Source organism: Fringilla coelebs, assembly GCF_963513975.1.
Source record: "Fringilla coelebs genome assembly, chromosome: 20".
Taxonomy (NCBI): Eukaryota; Metazoa; Chordata; class Aves; order Passeriformes; family Fringillidae; genus Fringilla; species Fringilla coelebs.
Genome location: NC_140046.1, coordinates 3,864,712 through 3,891,901, shown reverse-complemented (window position 1 = coordinate 3,891,901; position 27,190 = coordinate 3,864,712). Strand labels below are relative to the sequence as shown.

General features: G+C 45.6%; 2 protein-coding genes across 3 annotated transcripts; both read right to left on the bottom strand.

Annotated features, from left to right (window-relative positions):
- Positions 1 to 1,927: 1,927 nt before the first annotated feature.
- Positions 1,928 to 17,916, bottom strand: BLMH (bleomycin hydrolase). The gene is made up of 12 exons (XM_084219330.1): positions 17,834 to 17,916; positions 17,197 to 17,394; positions 16,715 to 16,824; positions 15,960 to 16,101; positions 14,633 to 14,721; positions 13,267 to 13,359; positions 9,612 to 9,767; positions 8,943 to 9,101; positions 8,778 to 8,845; positions 8,275 to 8,392; positions 6,541 to 6,610; positions 1,928 to 2,915 (listed from the first exon to the last, which is right to left on the bottom strand). Exons 1-12 carry the CDS (start codon positions 17,844 to 17,846, stop codon positions 2,764 to 2,766), a joined length of 1,368 nt encoding a protein of 455 aa, XP_084075456.1. The 5' UTR covers positions 17,847 to 17,916; the 3' UTR covers positions 1,928 to 2,763.
- A 1,494-nt stretch (positions 17,917 to 19,410) lies between these two features.
- TMIGD1 (transmembrane and immunoglobulin domain containing 1) lies at positions 19,411 to 23,386 on the bottom strand (the record flags this gene model as incomplete). Of its 2 annotated transcripts, none has more annotated exons than XM_084219109.1 (5): positions 19,411 to 19,519; positions 19,850 to 19,878; positions 20,148 to 20,251; positions 21,028 to 21,306; positions 22,098 to 22,551. In XM_084219109.1, 5 exons carry the CDS (start codon positions 22,441 to 22,443, stop codon positions 19,513 to 19,515), a joined length of 765 nt encoding a protein of 254 aa, XP_084075235.1. The 2 variants fall into 2 exon arrangements, with proteins under 2 accessions (XP_084075235.1, XP_084075236.1); XM_084219110.1 differs by lacking the exon at positions 19,411 to 19,519 and adding an exon at positions 23,308 to 23,386 and having other exon boundaries at positions 19,846 to 19,878; positions 22,098 to 22,376.
- Positions 23,387 to 27,190: the final 3,804 nt, after the last annotated feature.

Here is a 27,190-nt window from a genome sequence, read left to right as displayed (position 1 = left end):
TAAGAGCACATTCCAATGGGGAAATCTGATTCCTAGAACCCACAAACCACCACTACACATAACCTCTCCTCAGTTCCCTCATTAGGAATTGTTGTTATTTCCTGCCACTCAATTAAATCTGAAAGAGTTGACTTTCATAATATTATCTGTCAATATTTACCACCTGTTAGAGGAACTGTCTTTGAATTCTCCCATGAAAACTGCATGGCTTTGTTGACAAACTGGAAAAGGAAACTATTAAGTCAGCTGGTTCCTCAGCAATCTAAAGATCAAACTTTGCAAAGGAGACACATATATATATTTTATATATATATATATATATATATATATATATATATATATATATATGTATGTATGTGTAAACTGAGGGAGAAGTCAGCATTAAAACACAGCAGGCACTAATTGGTTTTTTTTTTATTCTAACCAAAGCATTTTTTTAGCAGTTGTATGTTAACTTTTTCATGGTCTGGATTTACAGTTCACAGAACTTTCTTTGCTGAGTGACAACAAATAAACCAGGCTTATTCCCACATTACTTCCACTCCATCCCTTGGAAAGTTTAATTTTTTATCGTCTCTGAACCATCTCCTGTGAACTGACAGGGGTTAAATGGCTTGTTCCTCCAGCACACCCTCAGGAGAATGAACAATTCATTGCAATCCCTGGCTGTGAAGCCTCTCCCAAACACCTGGGGAGGGACTGAGGCTCTCCTTGGATCCAGCTGTGCCTTGTGCTGTGCAGGACCCTGAGAACTTCCTCAGGCTCAGGAGGGAGCAGATGGCAGCTCCATCATCACCCCGCTGCCTCCAGCCTTATCTCAGGGCTGCTGATCTCATCAGTGAGCTCTCCCTCAGGACAGAAGGGCAGGGTGACCAGTGAAAGTCACAGAAGCAGGGAATCAGTTCATGGGGAATCATTTCACCCACAGATTTTACCCACACTTCAAACTACAGGTTAAAAACAGCCACCTGTAAGGTGTTTATGGATAACAAGAGCCTGCAGGCACCAATCCTTACCATGGCTGTCCTCACACAGGGAGAGGAATATCCTTGACTTGGTGGCACCAGCACAAACCTCAAAACCTCTTTGTTCAACTGCCCACAGAGGAAAAACCACAGCTCTCACCTTGGCATCTGCATTTCCCCTTCCCCTTCCCAATTCCACCATGGAAAGAACTTATAAAATCACAGGGCATGAAGGCAGAAGGGTTGCTGCCAGATTGGCTTCGTTCCCCATAATGTGTTTCAGCCCTGTGGATTTTCTGTGCTAATTTGAAGGAAAGGAAAAAACCACAGTACTATTGTATAGAGTGTACAGGGAAATATCTGGGCAAGAACTGGGGAGATAAGCACAGGCTGGACAATACTTTGGAATACTGGAACCAACAAAAACTGGCTTGGAATCAGTTTTGAGTTTATCAAACTCAATCCTCATCAGTGCTACCACCAGCAACAAAAATGTCAGTTAAACTCTGGAGAAAAAGTTAATTCTCTTTGGCTGATATCATACTCATAGATAGCACAGAGGAAACAGAAGAACTGGTGTTAAAGTCATAAGTAGAAAGATCTTGAAGGACTAAAATTACTGACCTTTTGGAAGAGGAAAAAGCCCCCAAAACAACCCATGCATTAGTCATAATGAAAATATTGTGCAAAGCACAGCTTTCCAAGAGATCTGGCTCCGTGTCAGAGCCACCAGGGAGTACAAGAACTGTTTGCTTGTCTTCACTCAAGTGACAGCACCGAGTGGAGACTGTGCATGAGACCCCAAAAGGGTCCCTGGAGGATCAGCTCCACCAGTGCCATTTCTGACATTTCTGTCCCAGGTCTGTGAAGGAGGCCCCACACCCTCCCTGCAGCTCACCAACATCTTCCCATTCCATCAGCTCCATGCAACTCTTTAAAAAAAGAAACCAGAACTGTCCCAGTCACTTTAGAAAGTGTTTATTCAAAAGCTTCATAGCACCATCTTGTTTTTTAAAACAACCAAATAAAATGCAGCAATTAAAACGTTGGTTTTTCTGTTGAGCATGACACTAACTCCACCTGTGAACATATTTATGGTTGTTCTTGCTAAAATAACTGAAAAATAGCGCTCCTGTGCACACAGACATAGCACTGGCCCCTGGGGGGGTTATCCAGTCCCAGCTCAATAATGGAAGAATAAAACCAAGTGGAACTGGATACCTCAAGGAAACCATTCCCCTTCCCCAATTCTCCTGGAAGAGAAAATTTTCTAAAGGTCATTTTTAGCAGTTTCAATTCATATGTCCCCTCCAAAACTTCAGCAAAACTAAAACTGTAAATATATAAAATATTTTTGGAGAGTTCTTTTATAGGACAAGCCAGACCATAATTGGTTAATTATCTCAATATGTTTGCTCTAACAATCACCTGACTATTAATTCTAAAGGGCCTTTAATGCCCATTTTTTCCTAGGGAAAACATCAGTCAAGATAATTTTACTACATTACTACGCTGATTCGCATTAAAAATTTAAGGTAAAATCAAACTGCCATTGACAGCACTTATCATCTGCTTTCATTCTGAGCTTTTTTTCCTTTTCCCTTGTGAGTTTTGGAGCAGCCTGTCTGAGAGCTGGGATCAGTGAAGCGCTATTTCCCAAGGATCCTTAACTTACATTTCAGGAATAGGGACCAGGCCGAGGGCTCGGTCTCGTTATCGTTTGGCTATGGCTTCCGACCACTGGAATTCTCTATTGCAGCTACTTCTGATGGCCATGGGGAGGCAAATGCTCCGTGCTTCACTTGGCCAAAGCCCCCATGGGGTCCCAGGCTGGCAGCACAATGGGCTCCTGCTGCATCACGGCCAGGATCTCCTCGGGCACGTGCTTCTTGTCCACCACCACCTCGTACACGTACTCGGAGAACCAGTCATCGGTCATGATCAGGTAACCTGGGGCAAAAACAGCATCACAGCACAGAGCCACTGCAGGAAAGCAGCCACAGACAAGCCTCACCTATGAGTGATGCATTAAACAGGGCCTGGTCATGCTGGTTACCTCTCAAAACACAGCAAAAAATATCTTGAGGAAGTTAACATAGAGGATGTACTTTGTTTGCACCTAAAGGTCAGGCAAGAAGCCCACCAGGAAAAACAAGAGCCAGAACATCCATAATTTATGTTTGCTCTGTTAAAATGGGCATTGAGAATATTCAAGGGAAGTACAAAACCTTTAAGACAGAATGTAACATTTGAATCTTTTTGAGGCTTTAGAATTTTTCAGGTGAATATCAACCTGTTCTAAGAAAACTTTCTTGGTTTAATTTTTGCAGTAAGAGGCAGCCACTGCTTTCCTGAAAGTCATTTAAATCACACTAAGGCTGAAGCAAATCCTGATTGTCTCCCTTAATATGAAAATGACAGTGAACACCCCTTGAACTGGGAGTGAGGGAAGTCACTTCAGAGGTTTTAGCAGAGAGCTACCTCTGCAAACAAGCTATTCCAGGTGAAATGGGAATAAGAGTGGCTGTGAGAAAGGAAGCATTTAGGAGAGAGACAAGAAGGCTTTATGTAATAAAGTTCCTTGTGTCCTTATATTGTATCATCACACAATCAAATGAAGCAAGAAAATGTCCAAAGAATATGGACAATAAATGCATCTATCTCCACCATCTTGTTTCTAAAGCAAGAGATCAGATAATCCCATAAATTAAAACCTCTATCAACTGTAACTCGAGCTAGAAGCCATTTTGGAAACACTGCCAAAGGGACCTGCCTTGATTATCCTCTCTTCAGGATATGAGTTCTTGGGACACACAAAAACCTCTCACTCCCAAGAGCCAACAAGTAATTGCACCCTGAGAGGATTAATGAACTCTGCCTCTGACATCCTGTCCCTCAGAGCCGATTGGGATCGCGGCGTCTGAGCGGGGAGGAAGCGCCGAGCACGACTCCAGAACATGCAAATATCTCAGCTTTGGGGAGGCCTGGGCAGTGCAGACCCACACACACCCCCTACACACACCTGGGCTTATCCCCTGATGGTCCCCAGAGGGCCTTGGAGGAGCCACATTGTGCTTGTGCTGTAACTCCTGCCCAGGGAGAGCAAACAAACGGTGCCTCTGTCCCAGGGCGCTTTGGGAGGAGAGATGCACAGACAGACACAGTATGCCTGCAGTTAAATCCTTGAAATGCCTTCCTGCAGGAGAGCAACAGCCAGTACAAAACATGAAAAGCCCAAGGGGAGCTGACTTCTAGCTGGAGATGCATCCTAAAAAAGCTCCTTTCATGCCAAAATAAACAGATGGACCCCTCTCCACAGTGTGATTTAGTACTCCCCTCTTCCTTGCTTTTAAAAAAAGATATCCGATGGGATAAGCTGGGTTCAAAGTTAGGTAATAGCGTCCTGTGTGTCTCCAGAACAAAAGACTACACAGAATAATTAAACTTGCCTGTGTGGCTGAAAAAGAGCCAATAAAACAAAAAGGACATATTTGATTGGGAAGTGACTTTTTTACCCCAGAAAACAAGCCATGGTTGTCAGCAGCTGTGTTCATTCCTTGAGGAAAAACACACAGGGTTCCAGAAACACTTATACAACAGATATAAATGTAATTACTAAATATTTAGGAGAGGCAAAGCTGGGCTGGTTCACTGGGGTTCCCTTTCTCCAGGACAAGCAGTTCCACAAGATTTCAGTTCTGCCCACTCTGGAGTGTGAGCATATAACTGATTCCATCCTATATATCCCAAACCAGGAGTCCCAATCTTTCCAGTCTTGCACCATTCCTATCAGGGGTCCAGGGGCACCTGGCACCCTGGACTGTACTTGGAAAAACAGGGAGCCCCACACGAAAAAAGCCTGCTCTTTCCTCACAAAAAAGTAATTTCTTTGCTCATTGTTTAATGGCTCAAGTGCAGTGCCTGGTGCTCTGTTGCAGGCTGGACCCTTGGTCATCCTTTCCAAGAAATTCTGTGAGTTGGGGCTCACTCCTGTCCCCACACCCAGCTGGGCCCCAGCTGGGATGTGCCAAGTTTAGCATCATTCTTGGCTGACTCTTCACTGATGTGGACTCTGGTTTCTTGTGCTGGACTTACCCAAGCACAGCTTCCCAATTCCTTAACAAGGCAGATAAGATAAAAATCTTAACTCTTATCACAGTGAGACACAGACTCAGTGGCACTGCAAGACAGCTCAGGCAAACTTTGAGTCCTCACCCTCCTACACAGCTACTACTGGACACTGCAGAGTGGAAAATCAGGGCAGGAAGGAGAGAAACCCCATCAAGTTGAGTCACAGTCCCTGAAGGGATTTAAATGATGTGTAGATGTGACATTTGGGGACCATGGTTCAGTGGGGACTTGGCAGTGCTGGGTGAACAGTGGGACTCTTTTGGACCTTAAAAGGGTTTTTCCATCCTAAATGATTCTGTGACTCTCAGTTACCTCTCCCAGTGGTTGGGAAGGAGCCCTGGAGGACATGTCCCATTGCCTTTTGCTCCAGAGCAGCTCACTTGGTCATACCCAAGAAAATCATTCAGGGATTCAGCTCCCTGGAAAAGCAGTCTGAAATAGAGGCAAGCTTCCTAATTCTGATGGGATTTTCTGTCAAGGCTCTTTTCCAGGGAACTCCCAGAGCAAAACAAAGCACAGTCAGGGAGCAAGACTTTCCAGAGAGCAGGGTGTCCCCTGGTACATAAGGCACATAAGGGACAGTGACTCACCCTGCAAAGTCCACAGAGATGCCATGGGGACAAGATAGGGCAGGGTTATTCAAGTCACTCTGGGCTCCTATTTTATTTATTTTATTTCAAAGGAACAACCAGCTCCAGACCTCATTCTTGAGAGGTGAGTGTGGGTTTGGATGCTGCAGCACAGAAGTGCCACAGCTCAGTCCCAGCCCAGCAGGCACCACTTCTGGCAGTGTCAGGGTTCAGCTGCTGCCCTTATTGATGTTACCTCAGCATTGATTTGGCTTCTTTACTTAATCCAACATTCCAAAGAACATTTCAATGCTGTCATATTGCTGAGCCTTGAAGGCTGAACATGAACTTCATTGTTTTGTGAAGTCTGAAGTTTTTTATTGGAATACTTTGCTGTGAATGGACACAGTTAACTCAGAACAGAAACTACTGCCAGACCAAGAGGGCACAACATAAATTAAGACACTTCCAAGAATATTCTATGTTTTCCTCTGAGTTGTTCATGTTATTGAAAAGCTTATAAATAAGACCACATCCTAAAACAGAGTTCTCCAAAAATAGTGTATTCCCAGAAGAAAACCAAGACATCCTGGGAAAGTTCTGCCACACCAAATCTTACAAGCACAACATTTGGGATTAATGTGCAGCAAAAAAATGTGGTCAGCAGTGACTTATTCCTGGGGACACAGAGTCTGGCCTGGCACACTCACCACTGAGGCTGTGCCATGGCTGAGCCCACATCTGGCCTGTCTCACTCAGGAGATAATAAAAATTATGGAGTTCGGCTCCACTCCACATAGGAAAGCTGCCTCATTGTCCTTGCCACATCCTTATTTCCAAACATTCAGCTTTCTGCTCTCATGCCTGTAAATTACCTTTATTGCCACGGTCTTCACCCCAGGAGTTTTCCACTCTCCATTTTTCAAATGCATCTTCTTGCCCATCCTGTGCCAAAACAAGCCCATGACAGTCAGTGGTGAAGGAGAGGCCATACCTGAGCAGGCAACCCCTTCCAAATCCAGCACCAGGAACACAGAGCTCCACTCCTCAGAGTCCCAATGGTTTCTTGCTAATGGCTGGAGAAATGCCATTTTATAAAATACTCATCTACCTGCCTAGAGAAAATGTGGTGAAGAAGAGAGTCTGCAATCAATATTTATTTCATCAGGCAGCTGAAATTTAACTAAATTCTAGTTTGTACTTAACTGACTCACAGAATTTAAACTGCTGTCCTGTCTCCCATCAGGGAGTGAGGGAGATTAAACACAGGATGCACAGCTTGCCTGAACTGGGAATCAGAGGAAAGGAAGAAGGAACTGTCAGAATTCAGAACAGCATTGGTAAGAGCAAGTGCAAATCCTTGAAGAATCCAGCTGAAGGACACAGCTCCAAGTCTGGCGCTGTGTAATTAAAATATTTTAATACAAAAAACTAACCTGAAAAACACCCTATAAGTCTATTTTTAATATTGAATGGATGATTGTTGTAATGCTTCTATTCTCCCTTGAAAAGAGAGAACAGTCCATAAGATGGGACACTTGAGAGCTCCCAGACCAAGGATGTCAGCTCTGGATGCTCTCAGAGATTGGGAAGAGCACGTTCATGTACAGCAACTTTTTAACCAAAAGGCGCATTTAATCCACAACAATTTTTGATGTTGTAAAATTGTAATATGATTTTTTTTTTAATATTCAAAGCCTTTTTATAAAAAAGTAAGTAAATCCAAAATATTACCTTTTACAACTCAGATTCTCAAAGCACCTTCAGGTTAAGGGTTTTAAGTACCAACTACAAAGTTTTCCTTGTTTTGCAGTTAGATATTTACAGAGGTGCTTGTGCAATCTGATACACAGTGGAAACATTAAGCGCTCAGAATGCAGAAAACAGGAAAAAATTGAGCTGTAAAAAGTAACTTGGAACATTCTTATGACTCAGCAGTTCCATCTCAAGTCTCAAAACTCCACAGCTCAGGCAAACTTGTTCAGTGCTGTGCAAGCTGCTATTTCTCAAGCCAAGGTCAAGCTGGACAGGAAGAGATCACTTCAAAGAAACTTTAATAATGACAGCTTCTGGAAATAAATGGTAACATCATCTTTGCAGATAACCCCAAGTTTTAAGTTTTTGCATACTTCTTTTTACTTCATTATGTGCTTTGTCATAGTGCCAGGAGCAGATCCTGCTGTGGATCCATCTCAGCCTGCTGTTTGCCACAGAACTATGCTGGACACCATTTCCCTTCCCTAATTAGAGGCCAGAGATCACATGCCAGGGAACTGCAGGAGGTTAACCCTGCTGCAAAATGCCTCCTGCCAGCATTTTAACAGGAGCTTCAGGCTCTAAACCGGACTGGACTAACCATGCAGTGGTTGTCCAATCCAAGTTTGTGGGTATAAGGAAAGAAGTCCTTTGAGATGTCTAAAATCCTTCCCTCCTTGTTAAATATTTATAGTTCTGAACACTCAGACACAAACAACACAGAGAGAATTAACAACCAGCCTTGTGCACCAGGGAGTTGTGGCACACTCTGAGTGAGCCCAGGACACAGAGAAGCTCCCAGGATATTCCAACACATCCCTGCCAGCACCAGAACTCCAGGAGGGAGACTCTACCTTCTCAGTGACAGCTGTCAGGACCATGGCATGGGTCATCAGGGACTCCCCAAAGATCAATCGTTCAGCTTTGTTCATGTTCTTGATGGAGACACCAAACACCAGCTCATGATTAAATCTAGCAGAAAGACAAATAAAGCCACATGAGAAAGGATGCAGGGGGAGTTCTGACTAAGTCAGGGAATCAGGAGACTGCACTGTGCCAGGAACATATGAGTTAATCAATTTTCATGTCAGAACAAATGCAAAACCTGATCCCTTTAGGAATTTCTCTCACCATATATCAGACATTTAAATAAGTAAGACTATTTAACAACTACGCTTAGTGCATCTTAAAAGGATTCAGATTAAATTAACAAGTAAAAAAAAAATTCTGCTGCTGCTGAATTACTTAAATATACTCTTTTGGGGTATACAATCCAAAGAATGTAGAAAGGACTAAAGCACTGTTCATGTGCTCACTGAGGATCCCGAATGACAATCTGGTTTGATTCTCTACTCACATATTCAGGTCATTGATTCCCAGCTTGCCATAGAAGTGCTTTGCCACATCACAGCCAAACCACACAGCCTGCAAAGAGAAGGAAGGGTCATGTCTGGGCCAAATCCCAGGAGCTTTATATGGCATGGGCTGAATTGTGCCATCCACAAAGAGAAACCAAACCCACCTCACCATCCTTAATAGACGCTGCAGCCAATTTCTTCAGGACCTCCACAGGCTGGTTGTTGTAGAGAGTTTTCCTCCCTCCAGCCATGTTGCCCAGGTACTCCACTGTGTAGAGCCTGTTGTAGGGATTCTGAGGTCGAGGATCATTCACTAGACAAATCTGCCAAAAAACCAAGATGTCATAAAATAAGGTGCAACATAACTGAAATCCTCGAAGACTGAATTTAGAAGGATTTCAGGGAATGGCTTTTGTCTCAGCCAGCTGTCTGCCCCATTAGCAAACAAGCCACTTGGCTGAAATAAGAGGTTTCTTAAGGTTGTGTTAGTTGGGGTTTTTTTTGCTTTGTTTCACAAGTTCACCTCGTAACTGTGGCAGAGCAGCTCTGCGTGTTATTCCTTCTCTAATGTCTGCCTTATGACCTATTACAACTGATTAGATCACTGCATATTTTATCATTACAAAACCTTTATGGACTGCAACACAAGATCCCAGATAATTGAAGGGTAGAGCACAAACAGCACAACAAGGAGAATAAACACACTGACTTGGGCAAGTTGTGCCCATCCCAGGCGCTGCAGCTACAGGGGGGAGAGACACTGGCAACAATGGAAAATAAATGGCTTAGCAGCAAAAAAAAAAAGGCCTTGGAAAGTTTTCAGCATGCCCAACCTTGTCCTCCATGTTGAAGTAGGGCTTCACATGCTCGTTGTAGAACTGCACCGGGGTCATGGGGCCGTATTTGTGGTAGTTCTTCTCCTTGTCCCGGAACTCCCAGCAGAAAGTCTCCGGAGGGCTGCCCAGGCAAGTGCTCACTATTCTGAATACCTGCTCAGAGAAGCAAACAGCTGTGAGCCTGCTGGAACATGCTGCTGTGCCTCTCCTACCACAGCAATGCCACTGGAGCATGGATTTCCCCATGTGAGAACCAGCTGGAGAAATGGGATCTTAATGGTCACTTTTGAACACACACACACATCAATTATCTGCATTCAGCTCCTGAAATCCTGGTGTTTCAGCAGTTCAAAACCAATCCGAAAGGCCTCAGGAAAATCAACAGAGCTTCCTTCTTCACCCTCACACTCCATGTTCTCAGGTAAAACACCAGGCAAAAGAGGAGCTTGCTGATTCCAGGTTATCCTAGGAATGCAGCAGCCCAAAGCAAAAACAGGACACTTCCCAGCCTTGTTACAACATTTCATCAGTAATTCTGAGGCTCCTCCAACACTGCCAGAGAAACTTTATCAAACTGATTCTCTGAAGGCTTAAGAATAGCATCACCTGTTCCACCAGGTGGTTTGCCCCATGCAGAGACAAACCAGACCTTTTAATGTGGGCATTTTATCCCAGTGTTTCTCTTGTACTAATTCATTTTTTACTGTAATGTTAATTTGGATTTCAAAGATGGGCCTTTGCTTATTTTCAAAACCCCAGAATAATCTCCTCATCTCTTTTAATACATTTAACATCTGTTTAGGGCTGAGCTGGCAGGTTATGCAATTTAATTCCATCTCCCTGCCGGCTGCCTGTGACATCCTTTGCGGCTGGCAGCTATCTTTGGATTTTTAGCACAAAAAGTTGACCAGATTTCAAGTCATCAGCCTCCCTGTAGATCAGAATATAAAGCTGCACTTCAGAACCACTACTGTACTTTCTCACAGGGCTTATCAGAAAATGTGCCAACACAGGTAGTGTAACCACATGAGTGTCTTTAAAGATACAGAGCAGGGCCTGCCACAGGTACTCTGGGGACAGGGAATTTAATCACAGTTAAACAGGTTTGAATCTGTTTTCTTTCAGCTGACACTGATCTTCAGCTCTGTCCATATCCTGAGCACAAGTCTCTTCCTTGCAAGGAACCATCAGGTTATTTAAAATCAGAGGAGAGGGAGTCAAACCTCAGCTGCACCTTCTGCACTGGGATCCAGCTCCTGTGGTCTGTGCCAGCCTTCCCAGCCTGGCAGTCCTCACACTCACACAGCAAAATAGACAATTCCTTTCCCAAAGCTGATTTAACTCTTTCTGGAGCTGACCCATAAGAACGGGCTGTATGTTAATGTGCTCTTTGTGCTGGCAGCAAAAGGAATGCAATGCTCCTGCTAAATAAAGGTGTTCTTGCTCCAAGCAATTTAAGAAAACAAGCGAAAAGATTAATTACAGATTGAAACAAGGGTGTGGGCATAAGGCTTCTACTGCAGGAACTCACACATTTCTCAAATATGGTAAAGAGCAAATATAAACCCCTGAACTACTATAAATATTTAATTTTGCACAGACTGCACAAAAGGTACCATTTGCTGTGGCTACACCCACATTACCTCAGATAACCGCAGGCATTGAGAGATGAGGCCAAGAACACAAAATAAGCCAGAAAAATGCCTGAAAGGAGAGCAGCAACAAATGGGCTCCAGTCAGAGGAAGGAAAATGATGGAGACAAATCTCCAGTGAACAGAGGCACTGGAGCCTGGAATGGCCTCCCTCAATTGTTTTGCTACCACACCCAATATAGGCCCTCTCTTCATATCTCCCAAGCTTCCTCTACCAATAAATAAAATAAGCATATTTAAACTAAAAGGTGACTTGCACTGCCCTAGTGACAACTAGAAGCAAGATAAGGCAAAGATAGAGTGGCTTGTGCTAAACCCCAAAATGAATGAGGAGGGGAAAAGGAGGACACTCCTGATAAGGAAGAGCCTACAAAGAGAACAGCAAAGAAAAATTCTATCACATGAACTGCACTGATTTCAGCTTCTGACCTGCTGTGCACTGGTTTGATAAGAATGTTTATACAGCTCTGGAGTGAATATTTAATCCCATGTTCACAACAACTGCCCCATTTCAGCTCGAGTGCTGCTCCCAGCAGGAGCAAACCAAGATTTTCTATGCAAATAGAACCTCCCAGAACAAAACCAAGCTCTGCTTTGCCACACAAATACAGAGGCAACAGCACTCACACACATCTAAACACATGCAAACCACCTTTAGTACTGCAGCAGAAAATGCTGTGTTAACCTGAGAGAATTAAGCACAACCATTTACAGAACAGACAAACTGCAATCAGTCAAGAACCTTTCATGTCAGTTCCAGCATCTCTTGTGAGAGGGCAAGAAGCTCTAAATAAATGAGGAAGCATTTCGCAGTGAGCTGTGTGTCCATGCCCTAAGAATGACCATCTCTAGGAAGCTTTTGATGTTTGCTGCAAAATCTCCCAAGGGCTTTTGGACAGACACTGCATGTAAATTGTATTAATTCACCTTTGAACTAAGTGCAAATTTGCAACATTCTGGGGTAGGCTAATGCACAGCATTCTTAAGGCATGAATTTCACAACAGTTTTGATGAAACCCAAGGAACACAAATCAGTTTTCTTCTTTTACCCTAACCTTAAAATTAGATAAAAAGAAGCTACAGAATTTTACATGAAGTGCAAAGATGAGTTTTCAAAACCCAAAACAACATATTAATACGGAACTAAAACTCTACAGAGATAGCCCAAGGTAGGTTCTGCCTAACAATGATGTTCAGTGGATTGCCCAAAAAGCTAACACACAACACCAAAACATTTGATTTCTTGACTCATCTGAAGACACACATTTAACCACTGGGTCACCTGGCACTGTATGTTTGAGAAATATATTAAATACACACTTTTTTTAAAGTGCATGGACTCAGTCACACTAAAACAGCCCCAAGTTTAAGTTATTTTTGGCAGTTTAAGAATCAAGTATGAGCAGCAGAGAACGAGAAAACTGATGTGGGTTTGTGTGAGCAGGAGGAGGTTCAGGCACTGCAGGCACACTGACAGTGATGGAGTCAGCTCACAGCCAAACCCAGGCTGCAATTCATTCCTCTGCTGCCCCCCAGGACGAGCCCTCAGCTGGGCTCAGCCTTGGGCAGGCACCTCCCTTTTGTGGTTCTTTTCTGCTCTCTTGTGGGGAATCCTTGCACAACACTTGTGCTACAAGATTTGCATTCAAAGCTATCAGAATGCAAATTTCAACCTTTCCTGTTATTTCTAAGAGCCAATCTTTTGATCTCTCAAGGGACAAAATGCTGCTTTTCCTACAGCAAGGGGCAGATGTCTGCAAAATATCATCATTGTGAAACCTATGGATTTAAAATATTTGTCTGGAAGGATTAGAAAAACTCCAAATGAAGTAAGCAACAAGCCACTGCAAAACAAATTCACTTGGACCACTCCAAGAACACTTTGTTAAGCAACAAGAGGCACTTGTTTTGGCTGATCCAACAGCTACACAATGAAAGTAAGGAATCTCATCCATTCCAGCCCTGTGTTCCAAGATTCATGTCACACCAGTTTATTTACCTCTTCTATCATCATGTCCATGGCAGCACAAAGTTCTCCTTTGCTTCCTCCACTTTCCACCATATTTCTTAGCCTCAAACAGTATTCTCTCATCTGTTTAAAGAGACAGTCACTTTGTTATAAAGGGTGTGAAAGGTGTCACATGATCATTTTCAGGACGTCCTAGCTGCTTGTTTCCAGCACCTCTTTTGTTTTCAAAATGAAAATACCTTTCAGAAGCATCATTAGAGACAGTCATTACAAAACAACAAGATAATTGAATGCTGTTGAAGTAAAATACAACCAAAAAATTAACAAATAGTCACAATTCAATTATCATTTCCAACCACTGATGTGAGGCTTGAGCCATTAAGCTCTCAAAGCTTGATGTCCCTCAGTCCCACAAGTGATGCCACAACATCCACACACACCAGCACATCTGTGACTCACACAAAACACTTTCTTCATACTGTCACATTTATTTTGCAATTCTAATGCATAATTGATCTCTTGGCTGATGAAAAGAAAGGGGCATTTCCCCACTGCATGCACAGCTGCAGTCAGAGCAGCACAAGCTTCCCATTAGTGTCACCATCCATAAGGCCAGGAACAGTGATGGGGCTCCCTCAGGACCAGCTGCTTTGCCATGCTCAGGATTAGAACAACATTAACAACATTTAAAATGTCCAAGCTCATTCCACCACGTATTTTGCATTTTTTATGTGGATTTCAGCACACAGTTTTCCCTGAGCATGCAGCATATGAACTGGAAAAAAGTAGCAAACTGTAAAAAATGTTTTAATTGCCTTTTTCATCTAGCTACCTACACCAGCCTCTTCCCAGGCTAATTCATTTCTGCAGTTCAGGGAGTGAGTTAACACCTTCCTTCAGACAAAGCTGTGCACTTCTATACTGAAAGCTGATTTTTAGCATGCAGTGTTTTTAAAATACATTTTTTTTCCTCCATCTTTTTCACCACATTTGGCAGTCATCTCTAGAAACCTTGGCACACAGGGAGATGAGATAATGAAAGGGTGGGAAAGAGACACTTAGACACCATGTGCTGGCTTTGCAGAAACAGATTTTAGCAGCCACGTCAAGAAATCTTTGGAAATCTGAGGATTAGGAATAACTGCTACTAAAACCACAAAAGGTACTTTAAAGCTACTGAAGCCTGACAATGGACATCTTCCATGATCTCACCTTCCTGTTCCATGCTTCAAGATTAACATCAGACTTTGCTGAGATTTTAGGCTGCTTGTAAATAAATTTAAGTTGCCGAGATGCACTTAACACTTTGGTCAGTAAGGATAAGGTGGTTAGGAACATTTAGAGCAGGTTCATTCCCATCCCCTCCCCTAAGTTTTATCATCTAAATCAATTTTACCTTATGATTCAAGATCTCATTCATCCTTCTAGTAGCCTCTGTGGTGTGAGACTCTGGGAAGTATTTCTTGGGGACAACACCATACTTCTCTAAAAGAAATAAAACTACAGGTTAACAATTGGCTTTTTCACACAGTAGATGCTACTACTGCTCATACTCATATGAAAGATAGAGAGTTTGGGTTTGTGCAGAGATTATAACAGAAAGGCTCTTATTAAAAGGTTACAAGTACCCAAAGTTTACTTTTTAATTTGTGACTGAATCTTGACCTCTGAGCTGCATTCCACAGGGATCTCAGTAAGTGGAATCCCTGAACTACTCAGTATTATTTAACTCAACACTTAAAAGTTCTGAATTAATTAGTGCTTTAGGAAGTCCTGCTCACCAGGAAAAAAAAAAAAAACAAAACCAAAAAACCTTGATTACTTTAAAACTAATCTCCTGAAATACCTTCAAAAGAACTGGGCCTCCTGTGAATCACTCCATGTAAATTATCTAAGGTTAAAATTGACTTCTCCTTTCCTGCTCAACATTTATAAAACACCAGCAGCAACTCATGGCTTCCTACGTTAGAGTACCACTCACAGATCTCACCACGCAAGGCTCTGGATGTAACAGCAGCAGCCAAAATCTCTGCCCTGATTAAGTATTTATAGCAATGGGATGAGGAAAAAAGGAACCTCCAGGCTTCAAAGAAACAAATTCCTTTTGTGATTCTAAATTTGTATTATTGCCTTGTTGATTTACAAAGGTGTCACATTGTTTCACAACACAAAGGAGAGCAAGTGCTGGTGTAATTAAGTATCTCCAGCAGCGTGGGATCCTGTTCCTCCTGGAGCTCTGTAAGACCAGCAGTGCCACATTCCACATCAATTCCTTCTCACTGATCTTTATACCAACTTCAGGCTGCAATTCCAAGGAGTTTTGCTTTGTAAACACACCCTGGTCCAGCAGGGGCTTTTCCCTTACCATGTGCCCTAAAGACTGTACATGGCTATAAATAAATGAGGTTGAGTTGATGACTGCAGGAAAAAGGGATTGAACCCTTTTATTAAGCTGAAAGTCAGGGCCATCTAATTATTTGTTGATCATCAGAGCTTTTATCATCAACAGGTCTATGCAAAAGTGATGCCAGACAAGAGTTAAGCCCAATATTTATAATCTGGCCCCAAAAATGTCTTTGGTTAAAAAAAATACAGTGGTTAATGGCATCATGTGCCTTAGCTAATTCCCAGATCTCAAGCTCAGTTTTTTATTCTATTCCATTCCCCATTTCTCAAAGCAGGCTGCAGTTTCAGAAAGGGCTCCTTGTGACCAGTTCTCTCACCAATAATGTTGACCAGCATATCCCACTGTCCACCATCATTCGTGGGGTTGGAGAGCAGGAATTGCACCAGCCTTCCTTCCACTGGCTCCTTTTTCTGAGCTGTTTCCACAAAGGCATTTAAAAAGTAGTAACAACGTTCAACCTGAAACACACAGATAAAACAACCCCAACCTTTTTAAGCCTGATATATTATGCATTAATTAATAGCTGAGTATTCAGTTCTTTGCAAGCACAGAATAGATGAAGCAGCTTTCTGCTCATCCAGTGAAGTCCTCATTTTCCCCTCTAGCATTCCAGGGGCTACCCTATAAAAGTCTTTGTTAGACCAAATATTTAGGAGTGACTTCACACAGTCGATAGTGGAACAGGAAGTGGGGAGCAGAAGTTATGCAATGAAGCCTGACCCAAACTAGCACTAGATTTGCTTGATTTCCCTTAGGGGGAGAAGCAGGCACACAGCTCACAAGCACAACTGAAACCTCAGAGCTACAGTCATGTTTCCCCTGAACTACCAATAAGTAACTGCTGAAATATACAGAACTCTTGAAAAAAAAAGTCTTCTACAACATCAAAACATCAAGTCCAAAACATCAACATCTTGACAACTTTCTTCTCAAGCTAAAAGTCCCACTTTGCTTGACCACTTTTGAAGTTTCTTCTCATATATGCTGAAACAATGCAGCCTAAAAGAAGTTCTGTCCCAACACTAACACCTGATTGCATAAGCAATCCTACAACAACCTACACGACTGTACCTTATCCCAGAAAAAGAGATAGGACTGGCTGAACTCAAACTCTTCAATGTTGTATTTCTTCATGAAAGGAAGACGCATTGCGTTGAGGCAGGAAAAGATCCAGCATCTCCCTGAGAGATCAAAGGAACACGAATTAAACTGGAACACCTGTGCTCAGGAGCTGCAGAACAATTTCTTTTACCACAAGATTCATGACACAGTTCTGCCTCGAGCCTTTGGCTGGGCTTCTGCAACACCAAAAACCTCTGAAGGTGTTCTGAAATCTTTCATTGCAAGCACATCTCTCAGTTACACCATGCAGAAGGGAAAAGAGGCAAACGCTGCAGGTCTAACGTGCGTTATTAACTCAAGGGGATGCTGCAGCAATTCGACTTTTCCCCGAAGCCCGGACAAAGGGCTCTGGAGCAGCGGCCGCTCCCAGGAGCGCAATCAGCGTTAGGAGTCAGCCCCCAAACACCGCCCCCGGCCCCGACCGCCCTCACCGGAGTTCTTCTGGTTGGTGACGGGCTTGCCCTCGGCGGGCACGGCGTGCTGGAACACCTGCACCGTGTCCTGCACCACCTGCCGCTGCAGGCACACCTCCAGCGGGTCGTTGCATGTCGCCACGTTCTGGGCCAGCAGGAACTGCGGCTCGGCCCGCAGCCGCCGAGTGAAGGCGACGGCCTTCTCCGTGCTCAGCCCTGCGGGACAGCGGGGCAGGGTCACCGCGGGGGCACGGGCACCGCCGGGCCTCCCCCCGGTAACACACACATCCCCCGCACCTCTCCCATCCGCCGCTAATAACGGTGAGGCTCCCGTCCCGTAACAATGGGCGCGTTATCCCTGCCCATAGCCCCGGTAATGTCCCGGAGCGCCTCGCTGCTCCCGGTAATTCTCCCCCCGCCCGACTTATTGCTGAGTCTCCCACCCCCCGGTAAGGGCCGGTAACCCCCTCGCTACCCCGGGAATTTCCGTCCGCTGACCTACTGCTAAGGTACCGATGAGCCCCCCCCACCCCCTCCATCCCCGCCAAGGACAAGATTCCCCCCTCCCCGGAACCGCCCTCCATCGCTGAGATACCGCTGTGTCCCCTCCGCCCGTACCCGCCCCTCACGGACGGACCCCCCGGCCCCCCCTCACCGCGGGCGTTCATGGCGGCACCGGCAGCACGGTCCCGAGGCGGAAGCGGCTCTTATAGCGCCGGCACCGGAAGCCGGAAGAGGGGCCCGGGGCCGCGGCCGGGGGCGAGGGGGGGAGCGGCGACGGGAGGGCGGACGGCGAGAGGCGAGGGACACGTTTAGGGCCGGTGGGACGGCCCCTCACAGAGACCCCTCACGCTGGCGCCTAACATCGGTGTCTGGCGGCGATCCTGGACAAGGACCCTGGCAGCGACCCCGAAAAACGACCCCTCACACGGACCCCTCTCGGCGGCCCCTCAGAGCGAGCCCCTCACAGGGACCCCTCGCATGGACCCCTCACAGGGACCCTTCACATGGATCCCTCACAGGGACCCCTCACACAGATCGCTCACACCAGCCCCTCACACGGACCCCTCTCACCGGCCCCTCTTGCCAGCCCCTCACAGGGACCCCTCACACCCACACAACCCCGGCTCCAGAACCTTCCACACGGCCTGCTGTCCATGGTGTCCCCAGCCCGAGGAGGGTCAGTGGGCTGTTTGTGGCACAAGCTCGTGTCCGTGCCAGGGGCACAGGCTGGGCTCTGCAGGGCCGGTGTCACCCTGGGTGAGTGGCACCCATCTGGAGCACCCCCATCCCGCTGTCCCCAGCTCTGTCCGTACCGTGTCACCCCCTGCACTGTGGCAGATCAACAGCAGGGTGTGGGACAGCTCTCCACAGCCGGTGGTGTTGAGGCCAAGTGCCCAGGAACATGAGGTGGCACCGCTGTGGCACCTTGAGGGACCTCCTGGAGCACTGGTGAGTCACGGACACGCTCTGGACACAATTTTCCTCTTGAGGAACTGCCCTCTCTGAGAAAAGCGCTGGTGCTTCACTGTCTCAAATTGATTTACAGCACGCAGTGTTTATTGACAGTATTGGTAATGGACTATTCCAAGGCATGATGAGGCCTCAACAGTTTGCCAGGACCTTGAGGAAAGTGCTTGAGTAGCACATTTGTTGGGGGAAGGGATGGATGGAGATGTTTTCCACCCATCATGGTGCTGGAGCAATCACACTGGAACTTCACAGTGTGTCATCGAGCACTTGGGGCTGCCCCAAGCCCTGGTGAGCCACGGAGACAGGAGGTACAGCAGCAGTGCTGAGTGCCAGGCAGTTTTTGCCCTGGCAAGAGAAGCTGAGATGCCCACAGGATCATTGGGAAGGGGCAGAGAGTTGGGTGGCCACCACCCCAACGCCCTGTGGAATGGCACTGCAGGACAGAAAGCAGCTGTCAGCCCAACACCTCGCTTTATTTGTGTGCATCAGCATCACAATGCAGCAGGGATTGCTCTGCAGACTGATCCACAACCCAGAAGCCTGACTGCATATGCATTCCTTGTTGGAATAAGCTTGGAGGGCAAGAGCTGGCATCATCTCATGCAGCCCACCCACCTCAATGGAGCTCCAAGGAAAGGTTCCCAGTGACCAGTTCTAAGAGTTCTGACCCTCTAAGCAGCAGCTTAGAATCAACAGATGCAAAGAACCACTTATATTTTGAAAAAAAATATAAACTTGATCCCAAAAAACCAGTTTCAGTGCTTTATCTCATCATCTCACACATGGCTTTGCTTGACCACTAGAAATGATGTTTTCTGGGTGTTCTTTACCTGCAGCAAAATGAACAGAAGAAACGAAAAATCACCTCCTAGAAAAAAAAAACCACAAGTAAGTTGAATTCATCTGAGCTGTGTTCAGCTCCAGAAAGCTGCCAGCAGGCTGAGGGTATGACATTAGGGTTTTTTTCCCTTCCAGTGGTTACACACAGGGGTAGCCAGAGCCCTGGGATGGCCAGGGAAGGGCAGGATTTTTGTGTGTCCTGTCATGTTCCCAGGGAACCCTCTCTGCTGGGACAGGAGGTGTGGGCTGATGTTCGCCAGCCAGAGCAAGAGCAGGGTGGGTTTATTATGCTGAGTGAACTTAATTTTAAAGAAGGAATTAATTTGGAATAAGTGTGAATAAGCAGTCAAATACTTACAGAGCTGTTTCTTTTGGTTTCTTGAAGCACTGAAAAGAAAAGAAAAAAGCAGCCCTGTTATCATTCATGTTTCCTGGCCGTGGGGATATTGTTACAAATATTGCAAGTACATAATGCCTTCCACATGAAATATCTAATACTTGATTTATCTACTGGTAATTCTAAAGCAGGAGGTAGTTTGTAGCAGTTTTCTAACAGTGAAAAGCAACATTGTGAAATAGAATGGAAAAGGTAGAAAAACCAGGGCACTGCAGCAAACAATACTATTTTTTTCCTATGAAACTAGAGCTTTCCATACCTTAAAAATTTTATCTTTTTGAGCCACAATTCCAAAAAGTAATGTGATTGTAACCACCACAACAGCAGCAATGACAGCCTCCATGGGAAAAACAGGCTTTTTATCTGTCAGGAGAGAAGAAGTTAGATATGTGAGAAATTTGTGCAGTCACATAACCCAGAACATTTCACAGGACTGTGGAAAGACATTTCTTTTCCCACAGCTGTCACTGCTGAGTTAACTGTTGCTCTCCCTGCTGTCCACAGACTGATTCTGTGTGTTAGTCCCTTGGAGAGAAAGGAGCTGAGCCTGTATTTTAGTGAACTGAAGAAGGATTGAAACATCAGCTCCTGAAGAAGTTCTCGCAGGCACTGTTATGCTCAGAAATAAGGCAGTCCAGAGGTACCACTGACACAGGAAACATTACTTCCCTTCCTGTGCCAGGAGGACAGAAATGAGAGGGGTCTGGAGAGAGGTGATTTAGTGTCACCTGTCTGAGCCCTGAGCACCCAGCCCCTGTAGTGACCTCTGGAGCACAACTCGTGCCTTAAGCAGCTCTCTGGGCATGACAGAATCCTGTGGTCACAGTAAGATGCTTCAAGCAGGACCTGAGGTGCTTTAAACCACACTTGAGTGTGCCCTGTCAGCGTGGGAAGAGCAGCAATGGCATGAGCCTGCCCTGGTCACACTTGCCAAATGCTTTTGAACAACAGGCAGAGCAGGAGAGGCCCTTCCTGGCGCTGTGGTCCAAGAGCTGCTTGCTGTTGCTGTGCCCTCAGAAATCCATGCAGGGAATTTACCACACTCCACTTACACTGTCTAATAGAAATGGATTGCTGTCATTATAAAAGAGAACAGAGAGTTATTTGTAAAGCTTATTAACCAGCAGCAGCCTTGTTACCTTCAACTATGAGGTGGAAATCCTTTGTCCCATTTCCCAGGCGTGATTGCACCACGCAGGTGTAGGTCCCATTGTCAGACTTCTGCACTTTTGTGATGGAGAGCTGAAAGACCTCACTGGTCTGGTACAGCTTGTGGCGACTTTGCTGCAGGGTCAAGATCTGGTTGTCTTTTAACCAGATGCTTTGGACTTGAGGGTTGGCTTTGGAGTTGCAGGTCAGAGTAACCTCTTTCTCTTCTTCCACGTGGAGGGTCTCCTCTCCACTCAGCTGGGGAGGGACTGTTCACAGGAATGCAGTTCAACAGCTCATTAATAATGCTGCTCGTAGAATCACAGAACCATTTAGGTTGGAAAAGCCTCCTCAAATTGAGTCCAGCCATTAACCCAACACTGCCAGGGCCACCACAAGACCATGTCCCCATGTGTCACATCTACACATCTTTTAAATCCCTGCAGGGATGGTGTCTGCACTGCTGCTCTGGACAGCCTGTGCCAGGACTTGATGACCATTTCAGTAAAGGAATTTTCCTTAATACCCAATCTAAGCCTCCTCTGGTACAACTTGAGGCTATTTCCTTTTATCACTTTTTACTTGGGAGAAGAGACTGACCCCACCTTGCTCCAACCTCATAGAATGCCCACATTTAACACAAAATAAGTTCCCTTTTCACATCCCTCATGCTCCTTGTTCAGTGGTCTAACAAATAACAGTAGTGCAGCCTTTCCTGATCCCTGGGAATGAGGAGGGCAGTCCGTGGCAGAGACTGTCACTCCAGTATTTCCTCTGCCCTGACTTGTATCCTTGGGAAATAACCTAGGTGGAGGCAGGGACATATCCAGAGTATCTTTCTTAAGGGCCCACCCACTCCTATAAAAGTGCCCTTAGATCAGTCATAAGCACCACTGTGGGAAGGGAGTGTCTTATCACGTGAGTTATCTCCTCCTAAACGCATTTTTTCTCGGTGAAGACAGCGTACAAGGGTGCAAAACACCGCCCAGACAGAGCTGCTCAGCCCACGGCTCCATCCCACCCCAGCCATTCCACACAGGAATCCACCATGGCGACTCACACTGCACATCCAGGGTCACAGACACCTGCACTGCCTTGTCCCGTGCCAGCCTGCACGTGAAGGTGACTCCATTGTCAGACTCGTTGACTGGGGATATGCAGATGTTGCTGATGTTCACTTTATTCCCATCTTTCAGATCCACCTGCCCAGTCCCACGGTACCAGAGCAGCTCCTCGGCCTGGCTGCTGTTGTGCACGAGGCACGAGAGGGAGATGGCAGGGCTGAGCCCTGTAGACAGGGTGAAGTCAGCAGCGTGGTTATTCACAGATAGTTCCAAACCTGCAGAAGAAGGAGGACAATGACATTTAAGCATTCTAAGCCATACTCTTCCCACAAAAGCTGCCATGCTCACTTCTTCAGGCCTCCACCTTGGAGGAGGATGAGACTTTCAGGTTTCAATCTAAGAGCTGTTTTCAAGTAGAATGTTAATTTTTGAGACAAGAAGCTGTTTTCATCTCAAAGCTCCCTCCCAGTTATTTAAAATAAAAATCAGCCTTTTGCAGCTGACTGCCAGAACACCACAGCCTAACCTGTGACAACAAAATGTCTGAAGCCAGGACTGACCATGTGACACCCAGCAAAAGGTCATTCCCATCCCATCACCCTCCTGCTGCCAACCACTGCTGCAGCACCACTGTGCTCACTGTTTGATACTCTGCTTTTCAGTAAGAGCAGGATGCCCTTGGGAGTATGAATGAGTTAATCAGCCCCTCAGCTGTATCCTGGCTGTTCCAGAGCTGCAATTTGTCAAAGGTACAAACCTCAAGACATCCTAAATGAACAACTAGTATGGGAAATAAATTATTGTAATGGGATGAAACTCGCTACTGCAGCCTGGGCCATAGAATAATGAATGAAAAATATAGCTCAGATTGTAAAGGTATTAAGGTCCTGTGAATATAAAGAAGTCAGAAGGTCCCTGTCTGAAGGTGTTCCCAAGTGGCCAAATCTATCACACTTATCACTGCTTAGAGCAGGTTTGGAAACTGTGGCCTCATCATCCCTGCTGCAATAATGCTGGAAAACACTGACATTTCCCCATTCCCTTCTCTGCTACTCTCAAATCAGAGGTCAGTTTTGCTCTGGGCATGACCTCCAGAGCACTCAGAAGCTGGGATGCTGCTGTGGCACATCACCCAGCCCTGGGCAGTTTCAACAATTGGTGTGATGGGGCTTGAACAAAGTCAGGATGGATTTTTCCATTGCTTACCTGTGGCCACACATGCCAAGAAGGAAACAACAAGGACAGGCACTCCATGGGGAACGGCGAGGCTACGTCTCTGCGCCATCTCAGAGCAGAGCTGGCTCTGTTGGAGAGAGGGTCACAGCACTGCTACCTCTGCCCAGGGCTCACAGGGGTTAATCCCTGCCACCATCAGACACCCCGGGGAGAGCCCTCACATCGGGCACAGGGTCACCAGGGAATAAACTTAGTCCATTGTTGCAGGGCATTTTCCAGTTCAGAGCAGATTCAAGGGGGTTTTATGTCTCTAATCTCCATTACATGAGTTTGCAGTCCCTGATCATCTGTCAGTCTGGGGAACCCGTCTCTGGATCAGGTAGCACTGGACTTACCTTGGGAAGAGTCTCTGGAGAGGCTGCTTCTGCTGAGAAATGCACAGTTCTTTTTCCTCCTTATTTATAGGGTCTGAATTTTAATATTTTATGGTTGTTCAGTAAGAAGTGAGTCTATAAAATGGGTTCAAGGCCTCGTTCAGTTCCTGGATTTCTGAGCTCCCACAAGACTGAAGTATTTGCTGGGCTCTGCTGGCTGTTTTATGAGACTTTCTGAGGCAATGAGTAACTAATGAGAGAGTTCCTGCATCAGCCATAAAGACTTTCAGACAAAAATAATACCTTTTTTTCCCCAGCTTTCTGTGTGTTCACAGCACTATTTTGAGCCACAGGGATTTTATCCTAGATTATCCTAAAGCAGGAATAGACTCTGATTTGTCCCTTTCTGCCCAAAGCTCCATTGCCATGTCCTCCTTTGAGTGGAAAATGAGAAAATTCACTGATTCAGACTTTGAACTGCCTGTTGGCAGAGGAGAGAGCAGACATTGTCCTGCTCACCAGTGTGTACCCCCAGGTTGCTCTTGTGCTTAGCTCAGCCCTGGGCACCCTCCAGCACAGAGCAAGGGGGTCTGTCCCAGCTGTTCCCTCTGCTGGGACAGCTGTGCCTGGGCTGTGTGTCCAGGGCACAGCTGAAGCACTTGGTTATGTGGAAATCTGTCTGAGATTGCTGTTTGCACCTCAGCAGGGTATTGGTGATGTGGCCACAAAGCACGGGGTCCTTGCAGCCTTCAAACGTGTTGTCACTGCTGCCAGTGTCCTTGCAGGCGCATCACTCATCAGGAATGGGCTCAGCAGAGCCATAAAGTGCATTTCATGAGCAGGAGGAGCCTGGGATGTGTCCTTGGTGTTTTCTTGGCCATGGACGCTGTGTCCCAGCTCAGTGACACAGAAATGGGCAGGGAGGGCTCCTGCTCTGGGGCTGCTGCCTGCACACACAGCACAGGAGCACACAGCACTGCTTATTTGTGGGGCTGTTGCAAACAAGGGTCACCTTTGAGTGTTTCTTAATAGAATTATTTCTGTGTTTATGGGTTTACCCTTAAAACCAACAGGGAATCATTCTTGGTTAAAAAAGTATGTGTGTACAAAAGTCCCTTGAAGAGAGAGTTCTCAGTCCTCCTTCTAGAAAACTGTCCTGTCCATGTGGAATTCAACTAAATGTTGGCTTATGATTCAGTACAAATTTTAATCCAAATGGTCTTCCTAAGAATAAAGTGATTCCTGTGGTTTGGAATTAAGCTGAGTTGAAATAGAGAGGGATTCAAAGGAATGAACTGGCAAATGGCTCATGTGCTCCCACCACAAGGTGAGCCAAAGGCAGGAAAGTGAAGTCCATGCTCCCTCTGGTCACTGCACTGCACTGATTGACACTCTGGAGAAGAAGGAGATGGTTTGGAGTAAGTGAGGATGTATGGAAGGAAAGGATGGATTTGGGGAGTTTTAATGTAGAAATGACAGTAGGGGAAAAGATTGCCAGACAACAGCTATTCTGGGGGGGCTTTGTTATGATATGAGACCCAGAACCAGCTGGGACCTGGGTCAGATTCTGTCCCAGCAGGTCCATGACAGGCAGTGAGGTGAGCTGAGGTTCATCTGGAGCAATGGCAGTGTTCTCTTCTGCAATGGGCTCAGGATCTGCTGAAGGAAGAGGGACTAGAAAATCAAGGTGTTACCTGGCCAGAGGCACTGAAAGGCAGCTGTTTAGACCAGGTAAGAATTGCTTTCGCAATGGCTTTTTACACTTTTCTTTTCATACAGGGTGTAATTAATCTTGTGGGTGTCTAATTACTGAGGTCCAGAGTTTTGTGGGTTGCGTTCTCCATCTTTCCATTACGTTTTGGAGGGACATAAACCTCATGTTCCAGAATGCAAAGCAACCACTAATGACTCAGACTGGGAGGAACCTCTTCAGGGAGGCAAGAACTCTGTAACTCTCCACAGCAAAGGATCCAGCCCTCACATTTGAGGTACTTGGATCTGCATTGCCAAGGCTGGATTAGACAGACCATGGGCTCGAATCAGTAATCCAGCACACCGGTTCCTGCTTGTCATCCTTATGGCAACACTGCACCAACAAACCCAGAATAAGACTGTTGTTAAATATGACTCTGAACAGCCTCAAAGGAATTAATTAATAAGCACCAGTCTATTCCTGGGTGTAATCCAAGCCTTAGAAACCTGAGCAGAGAAGATTTAGAACATGATAGAGATTGAGCAGAAGTTTTTTTTTTCCATCAGGTCTCTTAACCTCCAATTCCAAACTTCCCAGTAGCTGGGTTCTGTGTGGATCTCCTCAGTGCCTGAAGGAGCAGGGAGCACAATTCCTAATCCTCCACACTCTCACTGGCAGATAAGATCTTGATTTATCCTCAGCTGTTGTGAGGGTTGATGGTTGCTCCTGGAGTCGGGGGCATGACAGGATCTGCACAGACGTGTGGAAACCCAGGATTGTATCTATGGTTTTGTCAAGCAAACAAAGGCTGTAACGTGGCTGTAATCCTGCTCCAGAAAACATGTTTCTGCAATAGTGCCTGAGGCTCTGCTCTAAGGCTGCTCCTGTCTTCCTACTCTTCGTGGTTCCCCACTTCTAATCCCATCTTAATATGTGGTCCTACATATTTTGCAACATTTCCATTGTTGGAGGATGACTGTAACACCAAATCCAGTGCCTCTCCTTGCCAGATAACTGGGTTGGGAACCGAGGCTGTCCGGGAATGCTGCTTGAACTTACTCAGCACTCCTGTTCCCTCCCACAAAACCTATTTCTCCAATGTTTTTTAAAAACATTATGGAGGTGTGATGTGCTCTGATTTCTCTCAGCCTAGATCCAGCATATTTCTCACTGGTGAGATGGACAGATCTCAAGTATTTTTTTCATAAATTTGTTAGTAAATCTATTTCCTGGTGATCTTTATATAAAGGTTAACATGCCCTGCCACTGAACACAAAGGAATTATGAGTGAACTTTTTGGGAAGGAATAGGAATAACTAAGGAAACACTAAATCAGTGAATATTTTGAAATTTTAAAATAAATTCAAATGGAAAATAAGCATTAATGAAAAAATAGATCCTGGGATCAATAAAGTGGAAGAGAAGCCCTCAGGAAGGTGAGGCCCCAGCACAAGTGTTGGACGTGGATGCCACCTGCTGGATACCCACCCACGGAAGGGGAGCAAAGTCACCTGGGAGTGCTGGAAACCGGCTGAGATCCCTGTGATCACCTTGGCAGGAAATCCTGTAGAAAGCTGAAGCCACACTCATGACTGGGGAGGATGCTAAACCTGGTGCCTGCTTCATGCTGATGGCAAGTACAGGACATTCCTGAGCAGAATTCCCAGAGCTGCTTCTCTTTCAAGACTATTCTGCTGTGGCTGCTCTACAGCCTGGACCTTGGATATTTTTGTCTACCTAGGAACTTTCATCACCAGTGGGATTTCTTGGAAGTGCTCTCTGCTGGAAAACCAAGTGGTGATTTGATCTTGTGAAGTGCTGCCAAACAATATTAACAGCTTTAACT